The following is a 27,963-nucleotide window of genomic DNA, read 5'->3' as shown; positions in this document are numbered from 1 at the left end:
TCTTAAACAGATCAGAGGATTTTCCGGCTTGCCTAGAAAGATGGCAATATGAATGAAAAGGGAAATGACAGCTGGGACACACCAATGAATCAGGCAATACGTGTTAATCATCTATAGGCTGGGTATTCAAGTGCTCATAGGAACACAATTAAGACCCAGATTTTGCTTTCAAAGAGGGCACAGAGAACCTAAAGGAGTGATAATATCCATGTTTCAATAACATGTCAGTATTATGAGTCCCCAAAGGAAATAGCACGAGCCATGGTGGCCTGAAAGTCTCAAAAGAAGTAGCAGATCTTGAAATGTGCCTTAAAAAAATAGCATTTGCATACATGAGAGATGGGGAGGGATATTTCAGAAAGCAGGAGGAATCCACAGAAGTCGAAATTTGCAAAGAATCTTCAGCCGACTTGGACAGGGTATTAAACCTTTACCCAAAATTATACACTCAAGCACACACACATACATACACACAAACACACACACAAATGACAAGAAAATGATTAGAAACATAAGGAATTGGCAGCACCCAAAAAATAACTAGAAGAGAGCATGTAAATACAGTGCCATAATGCAAATTAATTAACTGATGAACAAACTGCAGCCCATAAAATAATATATAAAGGAAAAATAACCGTCAGCTAACTGCAGCTCTAAGCTTCTCCTATCCAATTGTGTAAGTGGGAAGTGTGTTCAATTGGAAGTCAGGAGGCCTAAAATTCCCTTTCTGGGTTGACTCCTGCCAGCTTTGACATTCAGATTCCTTAGGATTGAGCATTTGAGTCTAAACTGAGGAAGAGCCAGGTCTACAGAGGAGGATGGATGCTTTAAGGATTTCATTCCCTGACCCTGCTCTACAGACATCCCACCTCACAGACCACACTGGAAGGCTGCCTGTGCTCAGTCCTCCGATGCTCACAAGGGGACTCTCAGGAAGATTACAGGGACAGCAGTCCCCCTTTTAGTTTCTCAGACTGTTTCACTACCCAAGACATCCACAGGGCGGCAGGAGCCCTGAACTAAACTAAATTCAAAGCTGAATTCTAAGAAGCAGGTTTCTTCAATGGCTCATGTGTCCAGATTTCTCTTCCCCGGTTCTGATGATGTCACCCAGGCCAGAGGAGCTGTGAGAAGGAGGCTGCACACACAGCAGGATGGGGAGGACTCGCACCGTGGGACCAACTGCCCTCCAGACTTTCTGCCTTCCTCACAGTCCAGCAAAAGAGACTTCACCATCCTCACCCTTATTTTGCAGAAAGAAAGTAGGCAGGGAGAAACTAAGTAAATTCTCAAGGGGATGGAGAGGAAGTGATGGAGCCAGAATTCAAAAGTTAGTGGCTCTGGTCAAAGTCCATGGTCCTTCCACCACACTTGAGACCTCGGGGGAAAAAAAACAGAAACAAAAAGAAAAAAAACCCAACCTATTAGAATAACACAGATTTACCCTCCTTCCTCCTAACCAATTTATCATTGCTTTAGAAATGAAATGTTGGCTATTTTCTTTATAACAGAAGGGACACTTAAAAGATTATATTCATTTTTAGGATAAGAAAATACAAATAACTTTCACAACCACTATTAAATAATAGTTTCATTTCTATAGAAATTTCACTTTAGGGATTATATCAGGATCATTCACAATTCTTTCCAGCTTCTTAAATGGAACAGGAAATTTCATTTGTTTTTATTTAAGATTTTATTTATTTATTTATTTGAGAGAGAGAGAGAGGGAGAGAAAGTGAACTGATTTGGCTTGTGACAGAGTGAGAGGGAGTCTACTTCTCACCCCCACCCCAGTCCTGAGCAGGGAGCCCCACTCAAGAAGCCAGGATCATGACCTGAGCCAAAGGCAGATGCTTAATCAACTGAGCCATCCAGCTGTCTCAGGAACATTTCTTCATTGGCTGTCATCTTGAGGCACTTTGAGTTTAAAATAACAGAATTTCATTCAAACTTAAAGGATGTGTTTTTGGAGCATGTGTGTGACTGAGTTGGTTAAGCATCTGTGTTCAGATCTGTTCCAGGTCGTTGGGTCCTGACATGGAGCCCCAGGATAGACTCTTGCTCAGTGAGGAGTCTGCTTCTCCCTCTCCTGCTTCCCCTGTGTGCCCACTCTCTCTGTCAAATAACTAAATAAAAATTTTAAAAGGGTGTATTTTAAATGGAATAAAGATGCATTAGCTCCCCGTGTTCTATATTGGACCCTAAGATTTTATTCATGTGTAGCTGAAAGTTTGTGCCCCTTTACCAACCTTTCCCTATTTCTTCTACCCTCCAGTCCCTGGTAACCACTTTCTACTTTTTTCTCCCATCCTGGGGGTTGCCTTTTCATTTTCTTAATGGCTTCCTTGGTTGTGCAGAAACGTTTTAGTTTGACATAGTCTCACTTGTTTATTTGGACTTACCCTTTTGTTGTCAAATTTAAATATGTCCTCATCAAGTCTAATGTCAAGGAACTTTGAGAACTTTAAGAACTACAAACAGGGCAGCCCGGGTGGCTCAGTGGTTTAGCGCCGCCTTCAGCCCAGGGTGTGATCCTGGAGATCCCAGATCGAGTCCCACGTCGGGCTCCCTGCATGGAGCCTGCTTCTCCCTCTGCCTGTGTCTCTGCCTCTCTCTCTCTCTCTGTGTCTCTCATGAATAATAAAATCTTAAAATAAAAAAAAAAAAAAACTCTTACACACAGCTCAGCACAGAAGAATCATTTCTAATAGATATTTTCCTGGGCTCATACAGTTATACCAAACACAACCAAAGGCACTCAAAACTCTAAGTAAACAACAAATAGTAAAATAAGTTACTGCCTTCCATCTCAAGATCCTGGTTGACACAAATTGGACATAGGGATCACGGTGGTCAGCAGAGTTAAATACATATACACACATTCACAGATAACATCCCAAATCCTCTCAGTGATGAATGAAAGCTCAAAAGATGGCAACAGGGCTAGTACTAGACAAAATGAAAAGCCAAGTTCTATGTATTCCTATTGTCACGTGTCTCTGAAGGATGCTGGTATAATGGAATTGTTACATATTTGTCAGGCCAGCCAGGGTTATAGCCTACGTCTACTACTTCCTAAGTTTGTAAATGTATGTACTGGGTTTCATCATACCGAGTAAAAGTGACTGTTGAGAACACTATCAGGTAACGTTAAAATGTTGTTGGGCACATAGTACGAATTCACAGGTAAAAGCCACCATATAGGGAGTCCTACTACGTGGGTAGCAACCCACTGGCATGTTAGCATGTGTCGTACTCATGAAATCCCCTCCAGTATGGTCATCATCATCGTAACCGTCATCATTCCCATTTTGTAAACATGAAAACAGAATCCCCAGAGCACATGGGGCAATATGTAAGGTCAAAGCCCCAGCAGATCCTGACCTGAACAGAGGGCACAGGCGTCACCAACTGAGGCACCCAGGCACTCCAAGATTATGACTTTTCTTGAGACTAATAATTTATTTACTCATCTCACATTTGATTCTTGCCTCTAGTTAGTCACTCTGCTGCTCCTGCAGAGTCTGTATGGTGAGGGAGACCAATAATCAGATTTCCAAGGGCACACAACATGCTCATCTCGGAAGATCCTTGGAGAAGCCAGGGGACACTTCAGAAAGATAGAAAAGTTTGAGCTCAGTCTTGAAGGAATAATGAAAACTCTCAGAAGTGCAGAAGGGGAAAGTGGATTGTAGACAGATGAACGGATTTGTAAAGCACATGGAGATGTGACAGCATGTGAATAAAATGGATGCCTAAAGGTGCAATCCATTCACCTAGAAACACTCAGAAATGCCCCTGGTAGTCTCTTTTCCCACTGTTCTTGACATCACTGACCAGCAGGGTTCTCTTCCTTCATGCTGAGCTCAGCCATCTCAGATTCTTTCCTAGCAAGTTGGTCCAGGTAGCCACTGCCATCAACTGAAGTTGGCAGAGACTATGAAATTTCTGCTAAAACTTCCCTAACTGAAGTGTATAAACCTCTATTTGGTAGAATTTCAGTCTAGGGAGACTGACATTTTACAGTAGGAGAAGCTTCTAGAGTAATTACCTCAGATGAATTCTCATTGTTTGATAGAGCAGATAAGAGCAAAGAGATGTTAGTTTGTTGAAGGTGGATTAGGGGCCAGGAGAGAGGAAGAGCAGTTAAAGGAGCCAGGGTAGGATGTGCTGAGTCACGCTCTGAGGCTTCTGTTCCATTATTTCTTCCTCTTACCACTGAAGGGTGTGAGAGCAAACAGACTGTTTGCCAGGTAGGTAGGGGAGCACCTCCCTGGCCTTCTGAGTGCTTAGATTTTAGTGGCTGCTTTGAAATTTTGTTTCATCCCTCCTCTAATTCCTTGTAGGTATATTGTACATAGCTCCTGCCATAAGACTGCAAATAAATGGTAACTTTGATCTTTCCTGTCCCAAAGGTCACATACAATATTCTATAAAGTTCTCTACTGACCCCACGAGGTGAATTGTTAGAACTTCCTCTCCTTCCACGCTTGATAGAGACTGCAGTGTTGTACGGGGTGGAAATATCCTGTCATTGTTAGCTTATTTTTATGAGACATTCATAAATGATTCAAGTCTTTAACACCTTTTTACAAGCTACTCCTCAGAGTGATACTGAGAACTTGGTCAGCATTGTCATAATCCTTTATGCTTAGGAAAAACTCCCAACTTAGGAGGTGGATGGTTGTCTGAAAGGCACCATCAAAAACAGGGTCTTTTGTCTAACTGGGTTTTATTTTATAGTTTGGTCATGTGCCAATTGGGGAATTAATAGAAATAATGTTATTTTCTTAGTTATATTGGCACAATATTAAATCTCCACACTATGTTGGATGCCTGACACCTAAAAATGTGATATATATTAACCGGTGTAAGTAACTCCATAGATCAAATATATAGCGACCCATATTTATAATATGGAATGCATTGCGTATTTTAATTTGGGTGCTTAGACACAGTAAGAGATTCACATTATGCTCTTTTCTGCTTAGACACAGTAAGAGATTCACATTATGCTCTTTTCTTCTTCATCATCCTCATTTTGCTCCCTTTCCACCCTGCCAGGCAACCATATCGTCTCATCAATTACAGAGATGCCACACTATGTGTTTCTAGGCCTTCCAGCTGTTGGTGCCTCACAGAGAACTGCTCTCTGTTTCCATGCCGAGGTCTGTGGTTTTATCATAGCAGTTGGAAATTAATAAATTTAAGAAGTAAATTTGATGTGTCATGCCAGAAAAAAATGTATTTGAATGTATTGAACTTTATTTGAACACATTTAGAAACATTGTAAATGCATTCAAAAGAATAAAAAGATGACATGCATGTTTTAAATAGGGTTTTAGCTTTTAATATGCATATACTTTCAAACATACAGAAAACTGCAATTGAAGAGTACAATTGCAATTAGGGAAGCGTACAAGAAGAATCCACATGTCTTCTATCCAGATTCATCTATTAATATTTGCCTCTTTGCTGTATTGTTCTCTCTTTCTGTCTGATGATTTGAGGGTAAATTACATAAATTGTGTCCTTTCAGCCCTAACTTTTCAGTGTGTATTCCCTAAGAGTGGTAATAATTTCTTATGAAACAAGAGTCGTGTAAAACCTTGATCTATTTAACATTGATATAATACTTTCATGTAATCTACAGGCTGTATTCCCAAATTGCTAATTAATCCAACCATGATTTGGGAACATTTTTTTTTTCTCCTCCAGAACACAGACCCATTCAAATTTTTTTTTTTAATTTTTATTTATTTATGATAGTCACAGAGAGAGAGAGAGGTGCAGAGACACAGGCAGAGGGAGAAGCAGGCTCCATGCACCGGGAGCCCGATGTGGGATTCGATCCCGGGTCTCCAGGATCGCGCCCTGGGCCAAAGGCAGGCGCCAAACCACTGCGCCACCCAGGGATCCCCCCATTCAAGTACTATATTGGATTGCCATGTTTCTTTAGCTTTTTTTAGTCTGGAATTATTCACAGCTTTTCTTTCTCATATGCCTAATTGCTTTAGAAAATAAAGTTGACCAGTTTTCACAGAAAATCTGAGCCCCTTTTACTGTTTACAGAGACAAAGGAAAGAAACAGAAATTCATTGCAGAAACTCTTCTGTGCCTTCCACTGACTGAGAAGGAAGATCTTCAGGTATAGGTGTCTTATGCAGTGTAATAACTGCCTCAACCATTTAATGCATCATCACGGAATGTGTAGGGTTGAGTAGGTGAGAGTGGTATGATGGGGCAACTATTGCAGAAATAATCATACATACAGTGCAGGGATATGAATTTCCCCTATGCACTCCTCCTGGATCAAGCTGTACCTTTAGGTGTTCAGGTAAATCACTTACCAGCCTCGTATTAACTTATCCTTAAGATGGAGGGCATGAGGGAAGAGGCCACATTATGATTATCAGTAGTGGTTCATTCCCGAGGTAATCTTGTGTATTCCCATCAGAAATACTTTATCCCACTGGCATTTTTAAATTGCTATTTTCCATTCTTCAATATCCCTCCTCTTTCACATACTTTATAATTCCTTATCAGGCTCACAGTTTCCCTTGTCTGTAGAAACCTCTTTACCTGAAATGTGTATTTTTGTGTTTTCCAAGATTTCATCAAGACCCCCCCCCCCCAGACCTCTAGTGATAGGCGTACAGTCAGAATGTTAGGTGCTGAATATTTTGAGGGAACTAATAGTATCCAATACCATCATCAAGCTGTAACAACAGTATGTAGTAACTAAACATTCTATTTAATCCATCTATGAAGGAGAATTACCAAAGGTAGCATGAATCAAGAAAAGAATGAAACAGAGATTTACAGTGTATTTATTACTTTCGTTATTGTTTTGGAGATCCAGGTTAGTGGGTAATGATAATGTAAAAAAAGTAATAATACAGGCAATAAACGTGAAAGATGAAATCTGTGGCCAGTATTAATGTTGCTTCATTTACAACTTTCTGTTCTGTTGACAGACTGCCAACAAAAAGAATAATTCACGGAAATATCTGCACAGTGTAGGAATTGAAGTAACTGTAGAGTTTGATGTGGATAAAGGAGAGAAAGTGAGAGAATATTGTGGTTGGGTCTCAAAGTGTGCAGGCACATAGTTTTCTTGCATAGTAAATGGTCTCCCAGCCCCTTATGAATGGCATTACTTTGGGTTTCTGGCAGGAGGAAGAGACTTTTAAGTAGAAAATTTTGGATTATTGAATATCATTATAAATGTTCTTTGCCTTTTTATAAAAGGGTATTTTGATTTCTCATTTAATAAATGACAAACCCTGTTTAGTTATGGAGGGAGAAGCTAATTTTTGAAAATTGGAAGGACATATTTTATTTTGGTGTTAAGTGTTTATTCAAAGGAGGATTAAAAATAAGTTTTATAGGAGTGCTTTTGTGGTTCAGTTGGCTAAGTGTCTGCCTTTGGGTCAGGTCATGATCTTAGGGTCCCGGATGGAAGCATACTTGACCTACATTATTACATTAGTTTTCAGTGTACAAGATAGTGATTCAGCATTTCTATACATTGTGAAGGTTCACCAAGAAAAATTGAGTTACCATGCACAACAAACAAAATGGTTGCATATTCTTAACTGCTGTCCTGTGTTCCTTATGTATATCTTTTCTCCCTGTACCTTATTTATGTTATAAATGTATTCTTGCACCTTACATCTGCTTTTCACTCCTATTTGACCATCCTTCCATCCCCTGCCTTCTGGTAGGCAAAGGATAATTAGTTCTGTTTTGTTTTGTTGGCTCATTCGTTTTGTCTTTTGGATTTCATGTATGCATGAAATCATATGGTATTTATCTGTCTCTGGTTGACTTCTTTCAGTGACCATTACACTCTCTAGATCCATTTGTATTGTGGCAAATGGCAGGATTTCCTTCTTCCTTAGAGTGAGTAATATTCCATTGTGTATGCGTACCACATCTTTACCCATTCCTCTATTCAGGGCCATGAGGGCTGCTTCCACAGCTGGACTCTCATAAATAATGATGCAGTTAACATTAGGGGTGCATATATTTGCAAAATAGTGTTTTCACTTTCTTTCAATAAATACCCGAAAGGCAAGTGCTGTATTGCATTGTAGTTGTATTTGTAACTCTTTGAAGAATCACCATGCTGTTTTTTATAGTGGCTGTGCCAGTGTGCATTCCCACAAACACTGCACAGTGTTTCCTTTCTACACACCCTCACCTCATAATAGAACTTACATACATTGAAGGACTACCAGAAGTCAAAGGAGTTCATGAGGTAATTCTCTCTGTGTCTAAGCTAAGAAAAGGATGTGTACATTGCTCATCTGAACATGACAAACTCCCTTACTGGTCTCAAGGATAAAATGTTTCTGCTTTGTAATATTGGTGGGAGTGAAGTCCCCACAAAATTATTAAAATCAGAGCTAGATAAATCTGCACAATACACAACATTAGGAGTCTTTCAGGGCTGTATCTTCCAACCTGCCCTTCTTGTCCTCTAACCAAGAACCATGACTTAGAAGGAAAACAAGAGCCAGGACTTTAATGCTGATGACTTTATTGATGAATTGAAGTCAGAGAAAGGAAAGGCCATGATGACACGACTGAAAAGTCCATGGTCACCAGTTGAGCTCTCAATTTCTAAAACAAAGAGAAGAATTTTAGACAGAAATATTCGTTAGGCCTGAAATTGATCCATGTCAGTGTTTCTCCTAGTGGGTACTAGAAGACACTACAAGCATCATGTTAAGGGAGAGAAGTAGGATGTCAGAGGAACAGGCCAGGAGAGAGTAAAGGGAAGAGAAGAGAGGAGAGAAGAAGAGGACAACAGGGAAGGTAGAAATGGGAAAGTTATAGGCGAATATAAGAATGAGCATGAAAATAAAAATTGTTTGAAGGAAAGAACACTTGATTGTAAAAGGAGGAGAGATTTTAAGGGTTAGCTTAAGGCAAGGAGAGTCATAGCATGAACAACAATTTTAAGAGAGATTGAAGTGAAAATTTAACTAAGACAAAAGAGAAACAAGAAAAGAGAATTAGGAAATATCAAAAGAAATTCAGAAGATTATTGAATAAGAATGGAATTAATACCTAGAAAATCACAGGAGGTCCTCTTTACTTGGTTTTTCTTGTCACTGTCCACCATGCTGGCCACCTGCACCCTGTTGGCTACTTGGGCCCTGTGGGCCACTTGGACCACCTTGGGATCCTGGACGCTGTTGGCCTCCTGGACCCTGTGGGCCACTTGGACCACCTTGGGATCCTGGACGCTGTTGGCCACCTGGGCCCTGTTGGCCTGCTGGACCCTGTGGGCCACTTGGACCACCTTGAGATCCTGGATGCTGTTGGCCATCTGGACCTTGTTGGCCTGCTGGACCCTGTGGGCCACTTGGACCACCTTGGGATCCTGGACGATGTTGGCCACCTGGCCCCTGTTGGCCTGCTGGATGCTGTGGGCCACTTGGACCACCTTGGGCTCCTGGACGCTGTTGCCCATCTGGACCTTGTTGGCCTGCTGGATGCTGTGGGCCACCTGGACCACCTTGGACTCCTGGATGCTGTTTGTCATTTGGCCCCTGTTGGCCTGCTGGACCCTGTGGGCCACTTGGATCACCTTGGGATCCTGGATGCTGTTGGCCACCTGGTACCTGTTGGCCTGGTGCATGCTGTGGACCACTTGGACCACCTTGGGCTCCTGGACGCTGTTGGCCATCTGGACCTTGTTGGCCTGCTGGATGCTGTGGACCACTTGGATCACCTTGAGGTCCTGGACGCTGCTGGCCACCTGGGCCTTGTTGGCCTGCTGGATGCTGTGGGCCTCTTGGACCTCCTTGGGCTCCTGGATGCTGTTGACTACCTTGAACTTGTTGGCCTGCTGGTCCCTGAGCGCCACCTGGACCATCTTTGCCAGGTTTGCTGTACTCCGCTCCATATCCTTCTTCAGGTTTCACTTGTGATTCCTCTGGGTTTTCTTTCAACAATTCATCATCTATTTAGGGAAGAGAACACAAATTCAGAAAGGAACAAGTGAAAAGAAAGTTTAGCTACAAACTACAAGGAGACATGCACAGAAGTACAAAGCCGAAATGGAATTAGAAATAAGATATAAGGAGACCCCAGGTGGCTCAGCAGTTTAGCACTGCCTTCAGCCCAGGGCCTGATCCTGGAGACCCGGGTTTGAGTCCCATGTCAGGCTCCTTGCATGGAGCCTGCTTCTCCCTCTGCCTGTGTCTCTGCCTCTCTGCCTGCCTGCCCTGCCCTCTCTCTCTGTGTGTCTCTCATGAATAAATAAAATATTAAAAAGAAAATTTAAAAAAAAGAATTAAATAAGATATAACTGGTGTCTGTGGTACTAGGTAGTGACCAGGGACTAGATCTCAGAAAAGAAGAGGCAATAAGATCCTGGCTTTGTGACAGTGCATGCACTTGGGTTAGCAATGGTCCAACAATCCTGGAATATCCTCCCTTGCCCTATCATCTGTCACCTTCTAAAAATTGTGAAGTCTGTGGCAAAAAAAGTATAAATAAAGCCTACCCTTTAGTGTTTCCTTTTGCACATTTCTGGTACCTATAATGGAGTATAAAACCTCTGCATCTCTCTCTCTCTCTCTCTTTAGAAACCTCTAACACCTCATGCAGGTCTCTCAAGCTCACAACCCTAAGTTCAAAAATCACTTGATCTACCAACTGAGCCAGTGAGCCCCTTCCACAATTTTAAGTATTTTTTATGAGTAATCCCTCACTGTCTGTGGCATCTTTTTTCATTCATTTCTTCATTTTCTCCTAGCTATCTCTCTTATCATCGCTTTCCTCAGGATTAATATAGACTTTATTGAATGCCCAAGAAGTATAATTGCACCTTTTGCAGATGCTAAGATTCCAAGCTGAAAAGACATAGCCTGTGCTCTCAGGCCACTTACTCCTTATTGTTGTCACATTAGCAAAGAAATCGATGCATCACTTGGTTTTCAAAGATCTCTCTGTTGCCCATAGATTAAATATCAAATTGACTTTGCCATTTGTTAACACCCTTCACACGATGAAACTAACCCACATCGCCAGCTCTATCTTCTTAGATTCACTTCAACCTTACTGATTATTCAGTGTTCCTAGATTATTGACAATAATATGGAGAGATTTAGCCTTGGATTTCACTCTGCTTTCCCCTGGGCCTCCCCACTCCACAGTCCAGACCACCTGGCATATCCAGTATGCCTCTCCTCTTTTCTCCCTGTTCTGAGCCCTGAAATACCTTCTTTTGCCCCAGTTTTGACTGTGATCCTTGTTATGTGCAAGATAATCTTCCATTGGATTCTGTGTTCCTTAATGATAGGAACAATATTTCATTTACTCTGCAGCCTTTATACCAAGTACAGGATCCTGTCATGGTTATTATCAAGTATTCCATTTTATTGACTCAGTGATGGGATAGAGCATGTGGATAATGAAAGCATTTCTTTGAGGAATCCTCAAATAGGCATGTTCAGAAGGAAAGCAATGACCACACTGTCTAGAGCTGAGAGAACTCTTAAAATGAATGCAAATCATTACCCTCTACAAACGATTTTTCCCCCTTGTTTGGTCTTTTTGTAATGTTGAACTATTAAGATAAAACTATAGAGTATGATGGTTGAAAAAGGAATTATTCAAGGTAAAGCATGATTGTTCAAAGCAAAAAAAATTCATAGGCCTTTTGGATTATTTTTATTTACCCGGAGTTCCTAGAATCCATCTAGAAAATTCTAAATAAGCTGATTGAGTAAAAAATAACTCACCTACTAATTGGAGTGTCTCATCTTCCTCTTGAGGGGTTTCCACAAAGAAAGAACAAACAGTGACATATGAAATGATCTCATAATCTGAACTGAAGGGTCATTGACAAACTAGGAACTGGGGAAAATCATTAAACTTCCAAAGGTTTTCATTAAGCACAAAATGCTTCTTTGATATATACTCAATTTTGCCACTTCTTTGAGGGCATGACTTAAAATTCATTACCTACCCATGTACTCTAGTCTTTTTTTATCCTCCATTTACACACATTTTTACCACATCATTTAAACTGACTTCATTTTTTTTTCATTTGAAGTGTGTACCATTAATAGTGGCTTCAAAATTCACCTAATGTAAGAAAACCTAGATAAACAGGTATCAAGGCTTCAATAACAAGGCATTAAGCATTAGTGTTGTAAATGAATAAGGTGGAAGGGTAAGGTTACTAATTAAACAGCTACAGCACTTGGGTGAAATTACACAGTATCTTTCTGATTCAAATTAGTTAAATGTTAGTACAGATAATTTCCCTACAAAAATAAGGCATTTGTGTTATTCAATCATTAGTCATTGTTTGTAGAAGGATGTAGAAAAAAACCCGTACAGGTGATTGGGGGTGTCGTATTCTGCTGACTTTCAGGTACTGTTTAGGTTTTTGACACAAGAGATTCCCAAGGGAAAAGGAAGGATGAAGCCCTATCTTACAATATGACTGAAGCCCCTGGAACCTAAAGGCTTGTTATTCCTTTCCTAGATTCAGTTTTGAGCACTCTCAAGAGACAAAACACTAAGCATAAATATAACATATGATATGTTCTAAAGAGAAACAGAAAGGATTGTGTCCTTCAACAAGATTTTTATCTGGGTCTTTTAGAACTTGGGTTAAAAAAAAAAGAAATCAATAAGTTTTAATATACTTTGATAAAACTCCACCTCTACATTTTAAAAGACAAGTAACTTGAGATGGAAGGAGTTAAGAAAATGCCTAAGAGAACCCAAAATAATAATGTTTGGATACAATGGAACAACATTTCCCAAACTAGAAAACTAGTACAGATCATTGGTTCTGAAACAGAAATGACAGAGTCATCTAAGTTTTACCCATTACACAGGATGCATAATGAAGAGCTGCAATCCTTGTAAGATGTCGCTGAGGTTATGTGACCTCTTGCAACAGAGAAAATTTGAGAAGGGAAACTGACTACAACATGTAGCTTCCTGGCTACACTAACATGATTTCATTATTCCAGAAAATTCTTGCCCAGAAAGAGAAATGATTCCGATACTTATCATTTACTTCTGAATTGCCTCAAAATCATTTAAACAAACATTAATCTGTTCAGCTTGTTAATGGTATCAACTGTTTCTTCTCCAAGACTCTTGCCATCACCTCAGCTCATTTGGCCCCTAAACTCTTAAATCATGGACCTTACTCATCCCGAAAAAAGCTCTCCTTAAAGTAGACCCTAAAACCTTATCTGTAAAGATCCCAACTTACCTTTTTTCCCCAGAGACTCTCTCCCTTACCAAAGGTAGAATAAACTCATGTTAGCCTTAATGACAAAATTTTGGTGGTATATTCTGAGCATCTTCCCTTTAGAATTCTCTTAAGCTCTATTTTACTAGTTAAGTTACTCAAGAGTTTGAGAAATCTTTATGCAATACTCAGAGGAACATAGCACTGCAGTTTATTGAGTGTAATGCTGCCATTGGAAGTAGGTGAGTTCGGGATAGAGGTTAAGAAGCAAACCAATATGGGAACAAGAAGAGATGGGGGGCAAAGAAATATATGTGTTGAATAGGGATATTAACTTGAAAATAGTTGGCATACTGCAGACAATTCAGTCATTTCTGATGGAGTAAAAGCTAAAACAGAGTTCACAGGATTAGATACAGAAATCATGGGCTTGAAAGCTGACAAGGTTGAGTCTATAACTCAGCTTTCTCACTCTCTAATCATGAATGTTCTGCAGAATATTTAGACTCCAAAGCTAGGGTTCAAGTGTCAACTGTGAATAAAAATATGTACTTCAAAATGTTGCAGTGAATAATGAATGACATAAAATACATACAAGATAAGGCATAAATTAAATTCCCCGTACAGACTATTTAAAAAGGAAAACAACTCTCTTCTCAGAATTTTACTGTTATTTCCCACCTAATATCCAAACTACCACAAAACAGAGAGAGATAAACTCAAAATAAGGTTATAAAAATAACCACTTATAGATCCTTTGTAAAGTGTCTATGCCTTTCAGAAAAGTCAGCAACTACCTTTTTAGAATTTTGAGCAGCAACTTTGTCTCAGCAGATGGCAACAGATTTAAACTCAAATAATCCATGAGCATTTCATGTCTTTAGATTCCAAGTTTTTGAATTAGACTGTCTCTATACAATGACAATACATTTAATTAGAGAATATCATTTTTTTTCAATTTGTCATTCTTTGTTTTAGAAGAGGCCAATATCTGGTTGTTGGCAGCCATTGAAATACTTATCTGGATTTTGACTTTATATCTGAATATTTGGTACCCCTAAGATATGCTATCCATCTTTTCTGATTAAAAGAGCCATGATCCATAAAGAATTAAACTTTCTCTTTTATTGTGTACACATTCTCCCAGCATTGCCTGAAAGTACCCATTTCTAGGACTTTTGAGATTTCCTATAAATGCATGCCTGCCACATGGTTCCCTAAGCAGACATAGAAGTATTCAAAAAAAATCATACAATGGAGAAAATGAATAGGACCTACTAACTATCAATATTATGAGGGATAAAGAAAATTTAACACAAATTTTTAATATTTGTATATGGCCAATGTTCAAAAATAAAGGAATTGATCTATCTAGGTGAATTTTAGAACATTCAATCAATTTAGATTATTTTTTTTCACACAAAGAGTGAATAAGTGGAAGTCCAAACTTCCAAAAACAGCAAAGGTCACATCATGAAGATATTGACTTGACACTTAGGCCTAGGACTTCAGAGAGATACTTGCAATCAGTGGAAAATAGAAACTAATGTTTTCTCCACTTTGATGAACCTATTCTTGGAATATCAAGCACTTGAATTGTTAGAAAGGTCAATTCAACCTTAATCTTCTCCAAGAATGTTACCCGTGTGCTTGCATGATCTTCTATCTCCCCAACTTACCTTCATCGATGCCCTGAGCAGAGCCCAAGGCCAGCAAAGCCATTGACAGCAAGAGCAGTAGCATCTTGGTAGGAATCATGATGTCTGTCTCTCCCTCTCCTGATGTTGCAGGAAACTCAGACACACTCCTGCACAATGTAAATTAATTTATCACTAGCTGTGCTCAGACACTGAGTTTGTTAAAAAGGTGGGGACTCAAAGGAGTACAATCCTTTGTGTCCAGCATACTCCATAAAATTTTATCAGGGGCAAAAATTCTTTCTTTGGCCATAAATTGAAGAAGTAACAAGACTTTTCTGATCACTCTTAGCAAAGTACCTGGCTAATTATGAGCCAGTTGGGGATAAAAATATTCCCTCCGTCCACATAAATTCAGCCGTTACTCTTTCTGAAAATTCAGTTTGCTTTTGTAAGATGTGAAAGATACGCTCCCTGTACTGGAAGGAAGGAAGACATTCTTTTTTTTTTTTTTTTTTTTTTAGGAAGACATTCTTATCACCAAAGACAGGGAATTTGAGACTGAGCAGTCTGTTTAAGCAAACCGTGTTCAACTAGTCTTTATCTTCCTATTTGCTTCTTCACCACTGATGTCTTGTAGCCCACACTCGTCTGTCTTGTGGATTCCTTACAAATGTATTGTTGGTCTAAAGGATATACAAGCTTCCTGCTCTGCTCACTCCTATAGCTCTTCCTTCCCTCTTGAGGCTTCTGAAACATCAAGAAGTTGCACATAAATGATAGGCTGAATGGTATAGTGCCTCAGAGGAAATGGGGAGTCCTTCTTCTACAGACCACTGGCAAAAGTTGGCAGATATGAAAGAATAAAATGAAAAAGAGGTCTGAACATGGAAAAAAATGAAACACTTATCCACCATCAAACAAGTGTGCAATTACTTCTACCTGAACTTCATATCCCTCCCAGCATCCACTACCACCTAGGTGTGATTCTCCTGCATCTTGCATGATGCTAGGATGCCACGCTATGGTCATTGTTTGAATCACTTCTGTACTATCTGCTTTATACATGATGTATGGATGTTCAGTTATCAATTGCAAGAGTTCTCATGGTCTTACTAGTTTGTTCTTAACATACTTCTTATTTGAAGTTTCTTTTTAAAAATATATAACATGAAAACAAAAAATAAGGCAAAATAGACAATGCAATGGACAAAAAAGAATAGGAGGTAAAGTATAAGAATAAAATAATGGGTGATGAGATCTACACCTATAATTGGAAATTTCAGTTGGCTACTTTGTAATAACATCTGAGGTTAACTTGTAGAGTAAATTAACTTTTAATGTGATAGAGGTTCTATGTTAAAAAGAAATACCACATTTTAAAATAGTGGAATTCATAAGGATAAAGAGGTTCAGATAAGATACTGCAATAGGTATTATCAATCTGTTCCAATCACTTCTTTTTTCATACTCATTCTGTAGCACACACGGTATAATTACTGCAAGCCTAGCTATAGGAGAGTCATTCAATCACATAGACTCCATTTTCGGTCCTTTCTCCTTGCCCTTCTTAATCTCTTCTTATTTTATTCTAACAACTTACCTTGGCCTTAGGACCCCAATGCCATATCATATGTGTCACTTATTTCTATCAGATAATCTAGCAGTAAAATGTTGAACTTAGCACTTCTTTATACACTACTCTACTAAATATATTAAGTCTTACTCTAAATGAAGATAGTCTGTTCCAGAAATAAGCCACATACCACATTTCCTTTGTATCTTCTATAGGAATATATCTTTAATTTAAAGCTCATAGTTTGATGAAGGCTGAATTTCTAAAATTATATTTCAAACAACAATTTCAACAAATATATTAAGTATATTTGCAAAAATTTATTTTTATTGATCAATTTGATGAGGGTATCAACATGAACCCTTGTGTTTTGATTGATTAGTACAATTACCTTTGAGAAATACTATCCAAAATAAAACAAATTGCTCCCTAAAATTTCAAGAGAATATAACTAACGTAAGTGGGCAAAATTCTTAGGCGGAGGTAAGAGTAAGTTTAGAAATGTTAATCTGTGGGACTCCTGGATGGCTTAGCGGTTGAGAGTCTGCCTCTGGCTCCGGTGTGATCTTGAGATCCAGGGATTGAGTCCCACATTGAGCTCCCTGAGAGGAGCCTGCTTCTCCCTCTGCCTCTTCTCATCTACTGAGCCCCTAACAGATTACGTGTGGGGTGGGGATGGGTGAGTGGGGAGTGGAGTTGTTAAAAAGTCATGAAGACAACTGAAACGAAGATGTGAGGCAAAGCAATAAAGATATATTGAGGGTAGGGCTGGTTTTGGCAGAGAAGAATCAGATCTCCTACAGGAAGTGACATTGCAGTTGTGCAGGGAAGAATTTCTTCTGCCCTTCAGTATCCTTTTGGCTGAACTAAGAATAAAATGTATGTTGTAACTCAGGCCCCAGTGTGCAAGAGCACATGGCTGAAGGGACTCCAAAACAGATCAGGTTAGGACACTTGCCCTGACAAAATCCAAAGGCATAGAAACAAGTGCTCGTGAAATAAGAAAGGAATTGATTGCAGTGAGGCCAACCCTGGAAAGACACAGGCCAATATCTCAGAGACTGTCTCCAGGTGCTGATACAATTTCTTGGTTCATAGGAGGCAAATGTGGGGCAAAGGTCAGAGGTCATGTGTGTAGGCAGTAAAGGTCAGTTCAATCATTGTCTGGGGGTCAATCATGCAGGGTCTTTCTAGCATTTCTAGGGCTGAGGGTAATTTCTGTTCTCATCACCGGATGCTTTGCATACAGAGTCTTTGCCTGGTATAAGATACGCTGTAAAGATTAAATCTGTTAGAAAATACAGATTATGAACAGAACTGAGGTAAAGTCTTTCCACATGAGACAGATTAGCAGGAGAAAATAAAATTTTATTTTCTACATATGGGGAATCTACACACACAGGAGAGTTCCAAAGACAGGCAAAATAAGGTATACATGGCATTCTGAACTAAGAAGGGTGTAGGGGTCTGGGACTCCAAAGGGAAAGAGTTCAATTTACAGGAAGATGAAAAAGACTAAGTGTTTGGCAAACAAATGTTTGAGCCACTCAGAAACAATAGGACATACAGGACTTTGATCAAGCAGGCTTCTGGGGTTCCTCTCTGTCTACCATAGCTAGGTATGTACTGATCTAACTCAGGTGATAGCTCTCCTGCTGGAGCAAGTCCTCATCTCGATTTTTCTTAGCCAGTTGAGGGGAAGGTAAAGAGCTTTTCCTGAATCTGTGGAGTCTTGAATCCTTTGTAACTCAAAGATCATGTTCATGCCAAAGATTTTTCTCTTTGGGTGGTCTGCCCTGGTCCTACACAGGCAACTCTCTTTCTGTTTCTATCTTTTAAAAAAGATAAGGGCAGAAGTTAGGAAACAGGATTGTTAGCATCAACAAGTGTGTAAAGTGAGGTGGGCAGCTGGTGGTAGGTCACAGGGGCAGCTGCAGGAGTGACTGGAGAGCTTTAGAGATCAGCGACCAAGTGAACATGTTGGTATGTTTCAAGTAATAGAAAGTAGGCCCAGTAGGTAACTGAAGAACCGTTTTTAGAATCATGGACCCATTCCACACTGTGGTTTCCCTACCATCTTTCCTTAAATTCTGTATTCTTATATTGATGTGGCCCTTTACATGAATTCCTTTTTTTTTTTTTATAAATTTTTTTTTCAATTTTTATTTATTTATGATAGTCACACAGAGAGAGAGAGAAAGAGAGGCAGAGACACAGGCAGAGGGAGAAGCAGGCTCCATGCACCGGGAGCCCGACGTGGGATTCGATCCCGGGTCTCCAGGATCACGCCCTGAGCAAAGACAGGCGCTAAACCGCTGCGCCACACAGGGATCCCTCTTTACGTGAATTCCTATGGCTATCTTAAAAGCTTAATAGAAATATCTATTTCTACCTTTTCATTTCCTTTGCTGTTTTAAATGGCAACATTTTTTTAGTCTTACCTGTGCCATGCACTGTGTGAAGGACTTTATAAGCTTATCTCATTCAATCCCTATCAAAATATTATAAGTATGCCCTACTATTTTTCTCATTTTGCAAATAAGAAACCTAAAACCTATGCAAGGTCCAGCATAGAAAGATTAGTGGGACTCAGAGGGTCCATTTCAAGGTTTATAATCATCTTAGCCCTCTCTTATTCTGGTTATGATGGATTCCTGATTTACTTAAAAATGGATAGAAGATAAGTTGGAAAACCATAAGGAAAAGAATACTAGCATTTTTAAGCTGCTACTATATGCAAGGCTTTGCTAGCTCAGGTAGGCCTTGTAAAAACCACAACAGTTCAGTGAAATGTTCCTCATTTGATGGATAAGGAGACTGAAGCTCAGAATCATCCAAACATGTGATGTAGTCATCACTACAAGACAAATAAAAAAAATAAGGAATCCAAGATATTTATGGTTCACTAAACTTCCTTCTCTTCTGTATAATACCCACAGCTTTCCAAGACATAATTCTGAATTTCCACTTCACTTTCTTCTAAGTTTTTTTTGTTTATTTATCTATCTAGTTTCTACCCCATGGGTGGGCTCACACTGACCACCCCCAGGTCAAGAGTCATCATACTCCCCTACTGAGCCAGCAATTCATGCCCCACCTCCTGTTTCTGAAAGAGAGACTCAGTATTGGCCTGTGAGGGTTTTCCCTGAATCTGACACAATTTGATTAAAAAATTATTTAAAGCTTTCTCTAGAAACTTGTAAGTGCTCTTTACTTAACATCCCAATAGTATAAGTAAACCCAGAAATAGATGGAGGAGAAAATCACCAGCCTTGCTTAATACCCTGTATATCCAAGGCCAATTTAAAAGAGCCCATCACTCTAAGAAACAGCCTTTTGGGGTGGTAGGAATGGGAACTTTTGTGGAAATGGGACTCTTCCATTTCAAACTGAATCCTCAAATTTCCCTCTCCTGAAATGTTACTGCTCCAAGGACACCCTTTGGTATGGAAATTTGAGAACAAACTGCGGGCTTTACCCATGGAAAATCAAACACATGTTTTCTAAACTGATTTCTACCACTTGGGGTATGTTTAGAAAATAATACTTTTTCTGATGTATATGATGAATGTGTCTATAACAAAATAAAACCAGTTATCCTCAACTGGATGTGGTTCTTTCATTTTCTCCTTTAAAATGTAAATGTCTAAATCAACTTTATGAATCTAAATTTAATCATAATTTGAAGTTACAATGAATATCAGAGAATATTTTTCCTATATTTAATTTTAATGTGAAGACAGTGAAGTGAAACTCAGAGTGTATTAATGATTCTTCCAAATTCATATTACTCATTATGGGAGAAAACTCAGAAGTCAAAACTGGGTCTTGACTCCCGAGAAAGCTTTCTTTCTGTGTACCTTATATATTTATGACAACTTGCAATAGGTGTTACTATAGCCCTTTGGGGGTCTTTTGTCCTGAGTGCTTCCTTGAATACAAAGCCTGGGGATCCCTGGGTGGCGCAGCGGTTTGGCGCCTGCCTTTGGCCCAGGGCGCGATGCTGGAGACCCGGGATCGAATCCCACGTCGGGCTCCCGGTGCATGGAGCCTGCTTCTGCCTCTCTCTCTCTCTCTCTCTCTCTCTCTGTGACTATCATAAATAAATAAATAAATAAAAAACAAAGCCTGTACACTGTTCTCTCTCATTCAGATAAAAAAGGTTAAGTGTCCATCACAGCCCTTAAGAATAGTATACAGAATTTTGGTTTCTGAATACAGCAAAAAGTTGTGCAGAGTTACTAGAAATCATAAAACATTAATTGACAGAGACAAAAGTGCTAATCAGAAAACAAAAAAGTGAAGATATTTGTGAGTCTTTGGGAAAAGCTCATCTCCTGAAGTTACAGAAACTCATTCAAAACACCAATAAAAGTGAAAAAACCCACATAATAAAAGGTAAAGGATCTGAACAGATGCATCAGAAAAAGGAAATCCAAAGGCCAGTAACATAAGAAAGCATGCTCATCTTTATTAATCATCATGGAAATGCAAATGAAATAAATAAGTCAGATAAGCTTTAAAAGAACAGAGGCATATCTTTTTTAAAAAAGGAAAGGAAGCAGAACACTGGACTCCCAGTCTGGTTCTTCAGGACGGCAGTTGGAACAGGTATATTTCTGCTGCTCCTGAAGGAGTACAATACACTCAAGGGCTGAGAAACATCAGAAGCTAGAAAAAAGCATGCTTGGTGAAAGGAAAGGGCTTATAGGAAGGGATCTCCTGTTTCTCACCTAGTCCTTGAGGCACTGACTTTGCTCCCCATACATCAAGAGTTTCAAGAATCAACTGACAAGTCCTTTAGCTTCACTGAGGAGGCAGTCACCAAGTATGTTCATATGTACAATGGTATCAAGCTGTAGACTTGGATCTGTGCACTAGACTGTGTGTAAGTTACTCCTCAACAGAAAGAGAAGTTGGTGAAAAGCATAAAGTAAGACTAATTCTCCAGCTGAAGTAACCTTGAGCTCAAGAAAGAAGCTACCTCTAGGGACAGGATTCATGGGCCTAAAGAATTTCACTCTAGGAAATAACAGTGACAGACACAGTAATAAAGGGCTGAGAGGTTTGAGGCTCCTACTGGGGATGAAGACATACATCATTCAAAGCAGAAAACTTCATGAAGAGTAAGGATGTTTAGAGTTCTTTTGCGCATAAGAGAGTCCTGTTTAAAACAATCCTGTAGGAGCCACTGGGGCCTGAGTCTGTGAAGCATCTGACTCCTGATTTTGGCTCAGGGAATGATCTTAGGGTCATGAGATCCCGCCTCCCTGTGGGGCTTTATGCTCAGCAGCTTGAGATTCTCTCCCTCTGCCCCTCCCCCTTGCTCCTGAGCTCTCTCTCTCTGTCTCTCCCTAAAATAAATAAAGAAATCTTTAAAAATTCTTGTGAAAGAACTCAGTTCCCACTTAATTTGTGATGCTAGGACCGTGAGATACAACAAGGAAATGGGAATTCAGAGGCTTCTCATAAACTAATGGGAAAGAGTAATTTCTGAAGTAAACTGTAGACAATGTTCCTAAAGTTTTAAAGTTAGAAGTTTGCATTCTGCTCTCTGACAGAGAATCTATAGAGAAAGCATAAGATCTCTGCTAACTTCTTAAAGGAGGGATTTCTTCCGGTGGATATTAGCTCATGATATGTGGATTGTGCACTTCTAGTAGAATTTGATAGTTGAAGCTCAAAACAGTATTTTTTCCTTTTTTGTTTCATTTTGCCATTTTCCTACTTCTGTGACTGGCAATAGTAATGAGGGAAGATTGCTTTTGCTCATTAAATGTTATTGCTCCGGGCTTATCCTAAACTTAAGTCCAGAGACATTTTGTAGTTTTTAATGTGCAAATTTTTTTTTGTTCTTAAGGAAATAGAACATATGAGATGCTGCTGTTGAACAATAAGGGGCTATTTTTCAACTTTAGTGATTCAAGGGTCTATAATTTTTCAAGTGACAGAGGGCTCAAGCACAATTACAACAAAAGGAAAGTAGAATCCAACTAAGAATTTGAATGGCTAGGATAAGATGCACAGAAGTTGACTTTGCAGAGGAGACGAGGTTGGACTGCAGTATCTTTTTTTTTTTTAATTCTACTGTATAAGGCATTCTCTTTGAAAAAGTAATAATATGAGGCATTTTTTTCTTTGGTGGTGTTTTCCATTGGAAGCCTTGGATTCCTTAAGTCCCTGTAAGCGCAGTTGGTTTGTAATGGTGTTTATGGAGAGAAAGGCTTGTTTACCCTGCTAAATACACTTGCGTCCTTCCTCCTATGTCTCCAGTCCTTCCTCTCACCCTCTGCCCACCTCTCTTGCTGCTCCCTTTCGGGGGAGGAGGGGATTTACTAATCTTTTTGTTCAGCAACAAAAATATCAGGGCATGATCTGGCCAATACCATGAGAGTACACTTTCTTGTTCATGCGCTTCCTGGAGAAAATCCTAGCTGGCCTTGTGCCCTTAAGGAAGACTGATCATTTTCTCCCCATCATGTGGCTAGGTCGGTAAGGACTCGAGGGTCCCTCTTGGGCTCAGCCTCTGTGAGATATATGGAGAGAGATAAAGAAGGCCAGAGGCCTCACTTAAACCACCAGACTTCCAATCCATTTTATCGCACAGTCCTGCACTACCTACTGCTCACCCAGATGATTTCCAATGTTACAAAGAAAGTTTTCATACACACATTTAATTTGTTAAAATATTGGATATACATTGACCATCACTTACACTAAGTCTGGTCAATCTGAGGAGAGTCAATGTATTTTAGCAAACCTAAGGATATTGGTGCAGTTGATGTGAAGGAGTTTTATATAGAAAGAAAGGGGAAAAGCAATGTGTGGTCAGACACGTGACTGGTGCTGGATTTGTTAATATTCCTGAGACAAAGATTGAAGAGTTGAGTAAGGCTACAAAGAAAAGTGAGTAACAAAGAGTGATAGGTCCTTATGTGTATTTGTAAACACGACACATGTGAAGTCCTTTCACTTGAGTCAATTACAAGATGTTCATGGGTATTTGTATCACTCCATGATTTTTCACCTTGTGTTCAGACCTGGCTTCTGCATTCTGTGTTAGAGGCTGCTCCACGGCAGTGTGCTTTTCTTTTGTCCACTCTTCTTTTCAAACAATCTTCTCGGAGAAGACCCTTAAGGCAAAAATCTAATGGAAGGATCCTCGGTGACTCTTTTAATGACATCTAAGGCCTCAATCAACTCTTCTAGCAATGCTTCTTTAACAATTCTTTCCTTCCTACTGGCTTCAACTCCCATTACTCTGTCACATGACTCTGGAAAGGTCACCCATCCTCTCCACGTGCCCTGAATGCTTTGCCTGCAGATAGAGAGGCCCTGTGATACTTGGCATGTACATGACCACTGAGAGAACATCCGTGGCTGCCAGTGAGCCCACAGTGCACACCCTGAGGAGGATGTCCTGTGAAAATACCTCAGGCCACAAACCTCATCGAGACAAGAGATATATTTCAGTGGTCGCTTGCCTTGATTGGAGCTCGAGTGTCTTTATTCTCCCCTCAGTTCTTTCACCAGTGGCAGGGACCTGCCCCTCCCTCATCTCTACCCACAGAGAGTATAGGTAGAGAACAGAGGGTATTTTCTGTTGCCTTATTTAAAGTAGCCCAAATCAGATATCCTGGCCCATTTTTCTCCTCACTAATATGCCCCCAAGTGCCTAGAAATGTGCCTAGGATATGGTGAGCAATCAGCATATATCTGAAATGGTAGATAATACTTATATATTAATTGCTAATTATATTGATTCCACAAATGGCAATACTTGTAATTTCCACTCTAAATTTTAAATATTAATGTAATAATATATTTGTATACTAGTTATATATAAACTATTTATATATTATGTTATTTATATATATATATTTCTATATTAAAATCCTTAACCTAAAGGATATTTCTTATGGAGGCACCTGGGAATAAAACTCAAAGGAACAACACAAGTAATGAAAGAAATTTTATAGTCAGTGATCTTTGAGAAATAAGCAGGAAGTATTAATTTTTGATTTGCCATAGGCCATTCAGGTGCCCATAACAAAATACCACAGGCTGGGCAATCTACTTCTCACAATTCTGGAAGCTGGAAGTCCAGCAGCAGACTGCCAGCATGGTTGGGCAAAGGCCTTCTTGTGATTGCACACTGCCAGCCCTCCCTGTGTGCTCGCATGGTGAGTGGGGGAGGAAGAGGTGGGACCTCAGAGGGATCTCTCAGAAAAGCAATGATCCTGTTCTCAAAGCTACCATCCTCTTGACCTTAGCATCTCCTTGAGGCCCTACATCCTAATACCATCATCTTTGGGATTAGGGTTTCGCGATAGGAATTTGAAGGGACATAAGCACTCAAAACACAGCCATTTGGTAACATTCTACCTATAGCCCATGAACACAATGATGCATATTTATTGCATCTCAGCCATCTCACTCCCGAACCTTTCAACAACAAAATCAGACAGAAGACCTATCCTTCTTTCACAATTGAGAACATGTGTCCAAAGAGCTGACTTTCTCCTGTAGATACTTGGTTTCCCTCACTTGAATAGCAAAAGATAAAAATGATAAGGTTTTGTTTTTGACTCTTTTAACAGAAACCATGAATATACCTTTATGTCTTTTTTCAGTACTTTCAAAGGCACTTATTAGGGTGCCTGGGTGGCTCAGTTGGTGACAGTCTGACTCTGGATTTCATCTAAGCTCATGTTCTAGGAGCATTGGGATCCAGGCCAATGTTGGTTTCTGTGCTCAGTGGGGAGTCTGCTTGGGATTCCTTTCCATCAGCCCTTCCCACCACTCCTTTACTCTCTCTTTCAAATAAATACATAAATCTTTAAAAATAAAGGCAGTTATTTTCCAGATATGCATTTCGGAAAATAACATTCTAGTCACTGTAATTGACCTTGAGTATTTAAGTTTCATGAGTAGTACATTACCAAGGATTTCAAGCATTAAAGCCTTAGTACAACTCTATTGACTTTGTTTTAGTATGATCGTATCATTAAAGATTTTATTTGTAAGTAATCTCTACACCCTATGTGGGGCTTGTACTCACAACCCTGAGATCATGAGCTGACAAAATCAAGAGTCAGATGCTCAAGAGTTGATTGCTCTTCCAATTGAGCCAGCCAAGGGCACATAGTATAATTATATTTTTATCACTTGCCTTTTTTTTCTGGTATGTAAGCTCCATGAGATAGCAGAATCTTTCTTCTTCAACACTGCTCTCTTGCCACATTTTATATTGTCTAGAATCTAGGTTAAGTTAGCACTGCAAATGGTTAGACAATACTTATGTACTGTGTGTATATTTGTACTTTTGGAGGGTTCTCGTTTCTTCTTTTGACCTTATACCTAAATTCAAAGGACCTTTAAAATTAGTCTAGGGTACCTGGTGGCTCAGTAAGTTGACTGTCTGACTCTTGATTTCAGCTCAGGTCAAATTTCAGGGTTTTGGATCGAGACCTACAATGGGCTTCGTGCTGCGCATGGATCCTGCTTAGGCTTCTCTCTCCCTTTCTCCTTCTGCCCCTCCTCACACTACGGCCCTACTGTGCTCTCTCTCTCTCTCTCTCTCTCTCTCTCTCACAAAAACAATTAGTCTTACATATAGTGATACAACGCAGTAAAAGATGCTGGATATGTGGTGGTTGAATGGCTCAGGCAGTAAAGTGGCTGCCTTCCATTAAGGTCAGGATCCAGGGTCCTGTGATGAAGCCCCACATTGAGTTTCCAGTTTTCCGGGGTTCTGCTTCTCCCTTGTCCTTTTCCCCTCCTTTGATAATTATTCAGTTTTACTCAGTCCAGCATCTCTGATCTATGTATTCATCAGAGATTGCTGGATACAAATATCCTTTCACCACTGCTATTGTTAGTGTGGTTTCCTAACAGTTGAGCCAATAACAAATAGCTAGGAATGAGAAAAGCAATTAATAAGTGGTATTAATAATTAGTAGATGGGTTAGCAACAGAATGTGAAAAACAACAAAATTTACTTCACGACGAATCTTAGAAAATGAACAAAAAATAAGGAATAAATTCGTAATGGTAGTAGAAAAAAGAAAGAATGTCATAAGGAAAGCAGAAAAAATTTATAAATTACTTTTAAAGATTTCTATAACTTAGAACTAAAGAAAGTAAATAAGAAAAGGAAGCGAGGAACACCCGTAGGGTGACAACATAGAGAAGGAATGTAAGCAGTCAGGCAGGTTGGCCCAGATACCAGGCCTCTGAACACACACGCACACATAAGCACACACACTCACACACACAGAGTCAAGCAGTCCACAGTTCAGCAACTGCTTCCAGACTGAAGAAGCCAGTATGAATAACTGGGTCTCAGAGTCATTTTAGGTTCCAGGTGGCTGGCAACACTCAAAAGGAATAGAAAATACTAGTTGAAATAACAGGATGATTCTATGCTGCTTGATTCCAACTTTGTTGTCTCTACTCCATCTTTGGAGGGAGGCGGCAGTGAATATTAAAAGTGTCCACAGTCAGGAAAAGGCAAATTCTCACATGCAAAGATAAGTTTACAATCAAGTAAACGAAACACACAGGGAAAAATCAATTTCCTTCAAGGGAGGCACCAAATAAGAAAGCAATTAAAAATGATTAAACAAAAAATAGGCACAGATATTGAAAAAGAAACCAAGGAAAGAGTCAAATAACAAACGTGATACAATTGCACCTCCTGGCAATGCAAGAGAAATCCAGTGACAGGAAACTTCCAGCTAGTAAACAGACTTACTAGGTAAAAGCTTATTAAGGATTTGAACTAATGTCTGGCACATAGTAAGTACGATGTAACTGTTATCTATTTCTATTGCAGTAACTAATCAAAATTGTAAGTTTGAGAAGAAAACAATTATGAAACCTTAAATTGTAAAAGCCTGAAAAGAAAACCATAAAAGTTCCTAAAGGACATACCAAGATGTAAAAAATGGAAGATAAATGACATTGAAGAATGACAAGAATAAGTTATTGGAAACATATGAAGGCTTCCTGAATTCTTCTATCAACTCAGTGTAATCTCAGTAAAAAATCAGAATAAAACTGCTCTGTGAAATAAACAAATTAATGAGCCATCACTGTGCACATGGAGAGCAACCATTACAATTCCAACAACTAGAGTTCCAGGTATGATATGAAAAAAAATTATTTTCAGTGCATTCCCAAGCTGGACAATATCAAAGGAAATGCTCATAGATGTAACAAAATTAAACGAAAGCATCAATCCACAGAGGGAACTAAAGCCTCAAATTTTGATCTACCCTAAGGGAATCTGCCCAACCAGATAACAGCCCATGAGAAAAAAGAACAGACACAAAACTGAGTATCACTCAAGATCCCTAATAATGAACAATCATTATTCAGCTGGATGATAATTCATGGGCATGAACCCCTCCACACACACATGCATATGGAACAGATAAAGCTACACTCTCATTGTGAGCAGAACTAAAAAGAAACAAACATGTTAAAGCAACAACAACACACCAGTT

General features: G+C 39.5%; 1 protein-coding gene across 1 annotated transcript; it reads right to left on the bottom strand.

The window, feature by feature from the left end:
* Positions 1–8,506: 8,506 nt before the first annotated feature.
* On the bottom strand, positions 8,507–15,064 carry LOC119866453. Its single transcript, XM_038577903.1, has 3 exons — positions 14,920–15,064; positions 9,082–9,979; positions 8,507–8,631 (listed from the first exon to the last, which is right to left on the bottom strand). The coding sequence occupies exons 2-3, from the start codon at positions 9,920–9,922 to the stop codon at positions 8,507–8,509; spliced, it is 966 nt and encodes a 321-aa protein (XP_038433831.1). The 5' UTR covers positions 9,923–9,979; positions 14,920–15,064.
* Between the last annotated feature and the right edge of the window lie 12,899 nt (positions 15,065–27,963).

The sequence above is a fragment of the Canis lupus genome, chromosome 27 (assembly GCF_011100685.1).
Source record: "Canis lupus familiaris isolate Mischka breed German Shepherd chromosome 27, alternate assembly UU_Cfam_GSD_1.0, whole genome shotgun sequence".
Classification (NCBI taxonomy): Eukaryota; Metazoa; Chordata; class Mammalia; order Carnivora; family Canidae; genus Canis; species Canis lupus.
The sequence above is the reverse complement of the archived record's forward strand: the minus strand, read 5'-3'. Positions and strand labels throughout refer to the sequence as shown.

What these genes read in the sequence shown, in the direction of transcription:
- LOC119866453 (XM_038577903.1), bottom strand. Translation starts at nt 9,922, where the DNA reads ATGGAGCGGAGTACAGCAAACCTGGCAAAGATGGTCCAGGTGGCGCTC. An exon ending in GACCTCCTGTGATTTTCTAG is followed by an intron (nt 8,632 to 9,081) that starts GTATTAATTCCA and finishes TCTTTGTTTTAG; the next exon opens with AAATTGAGAGCTCAACTGGT.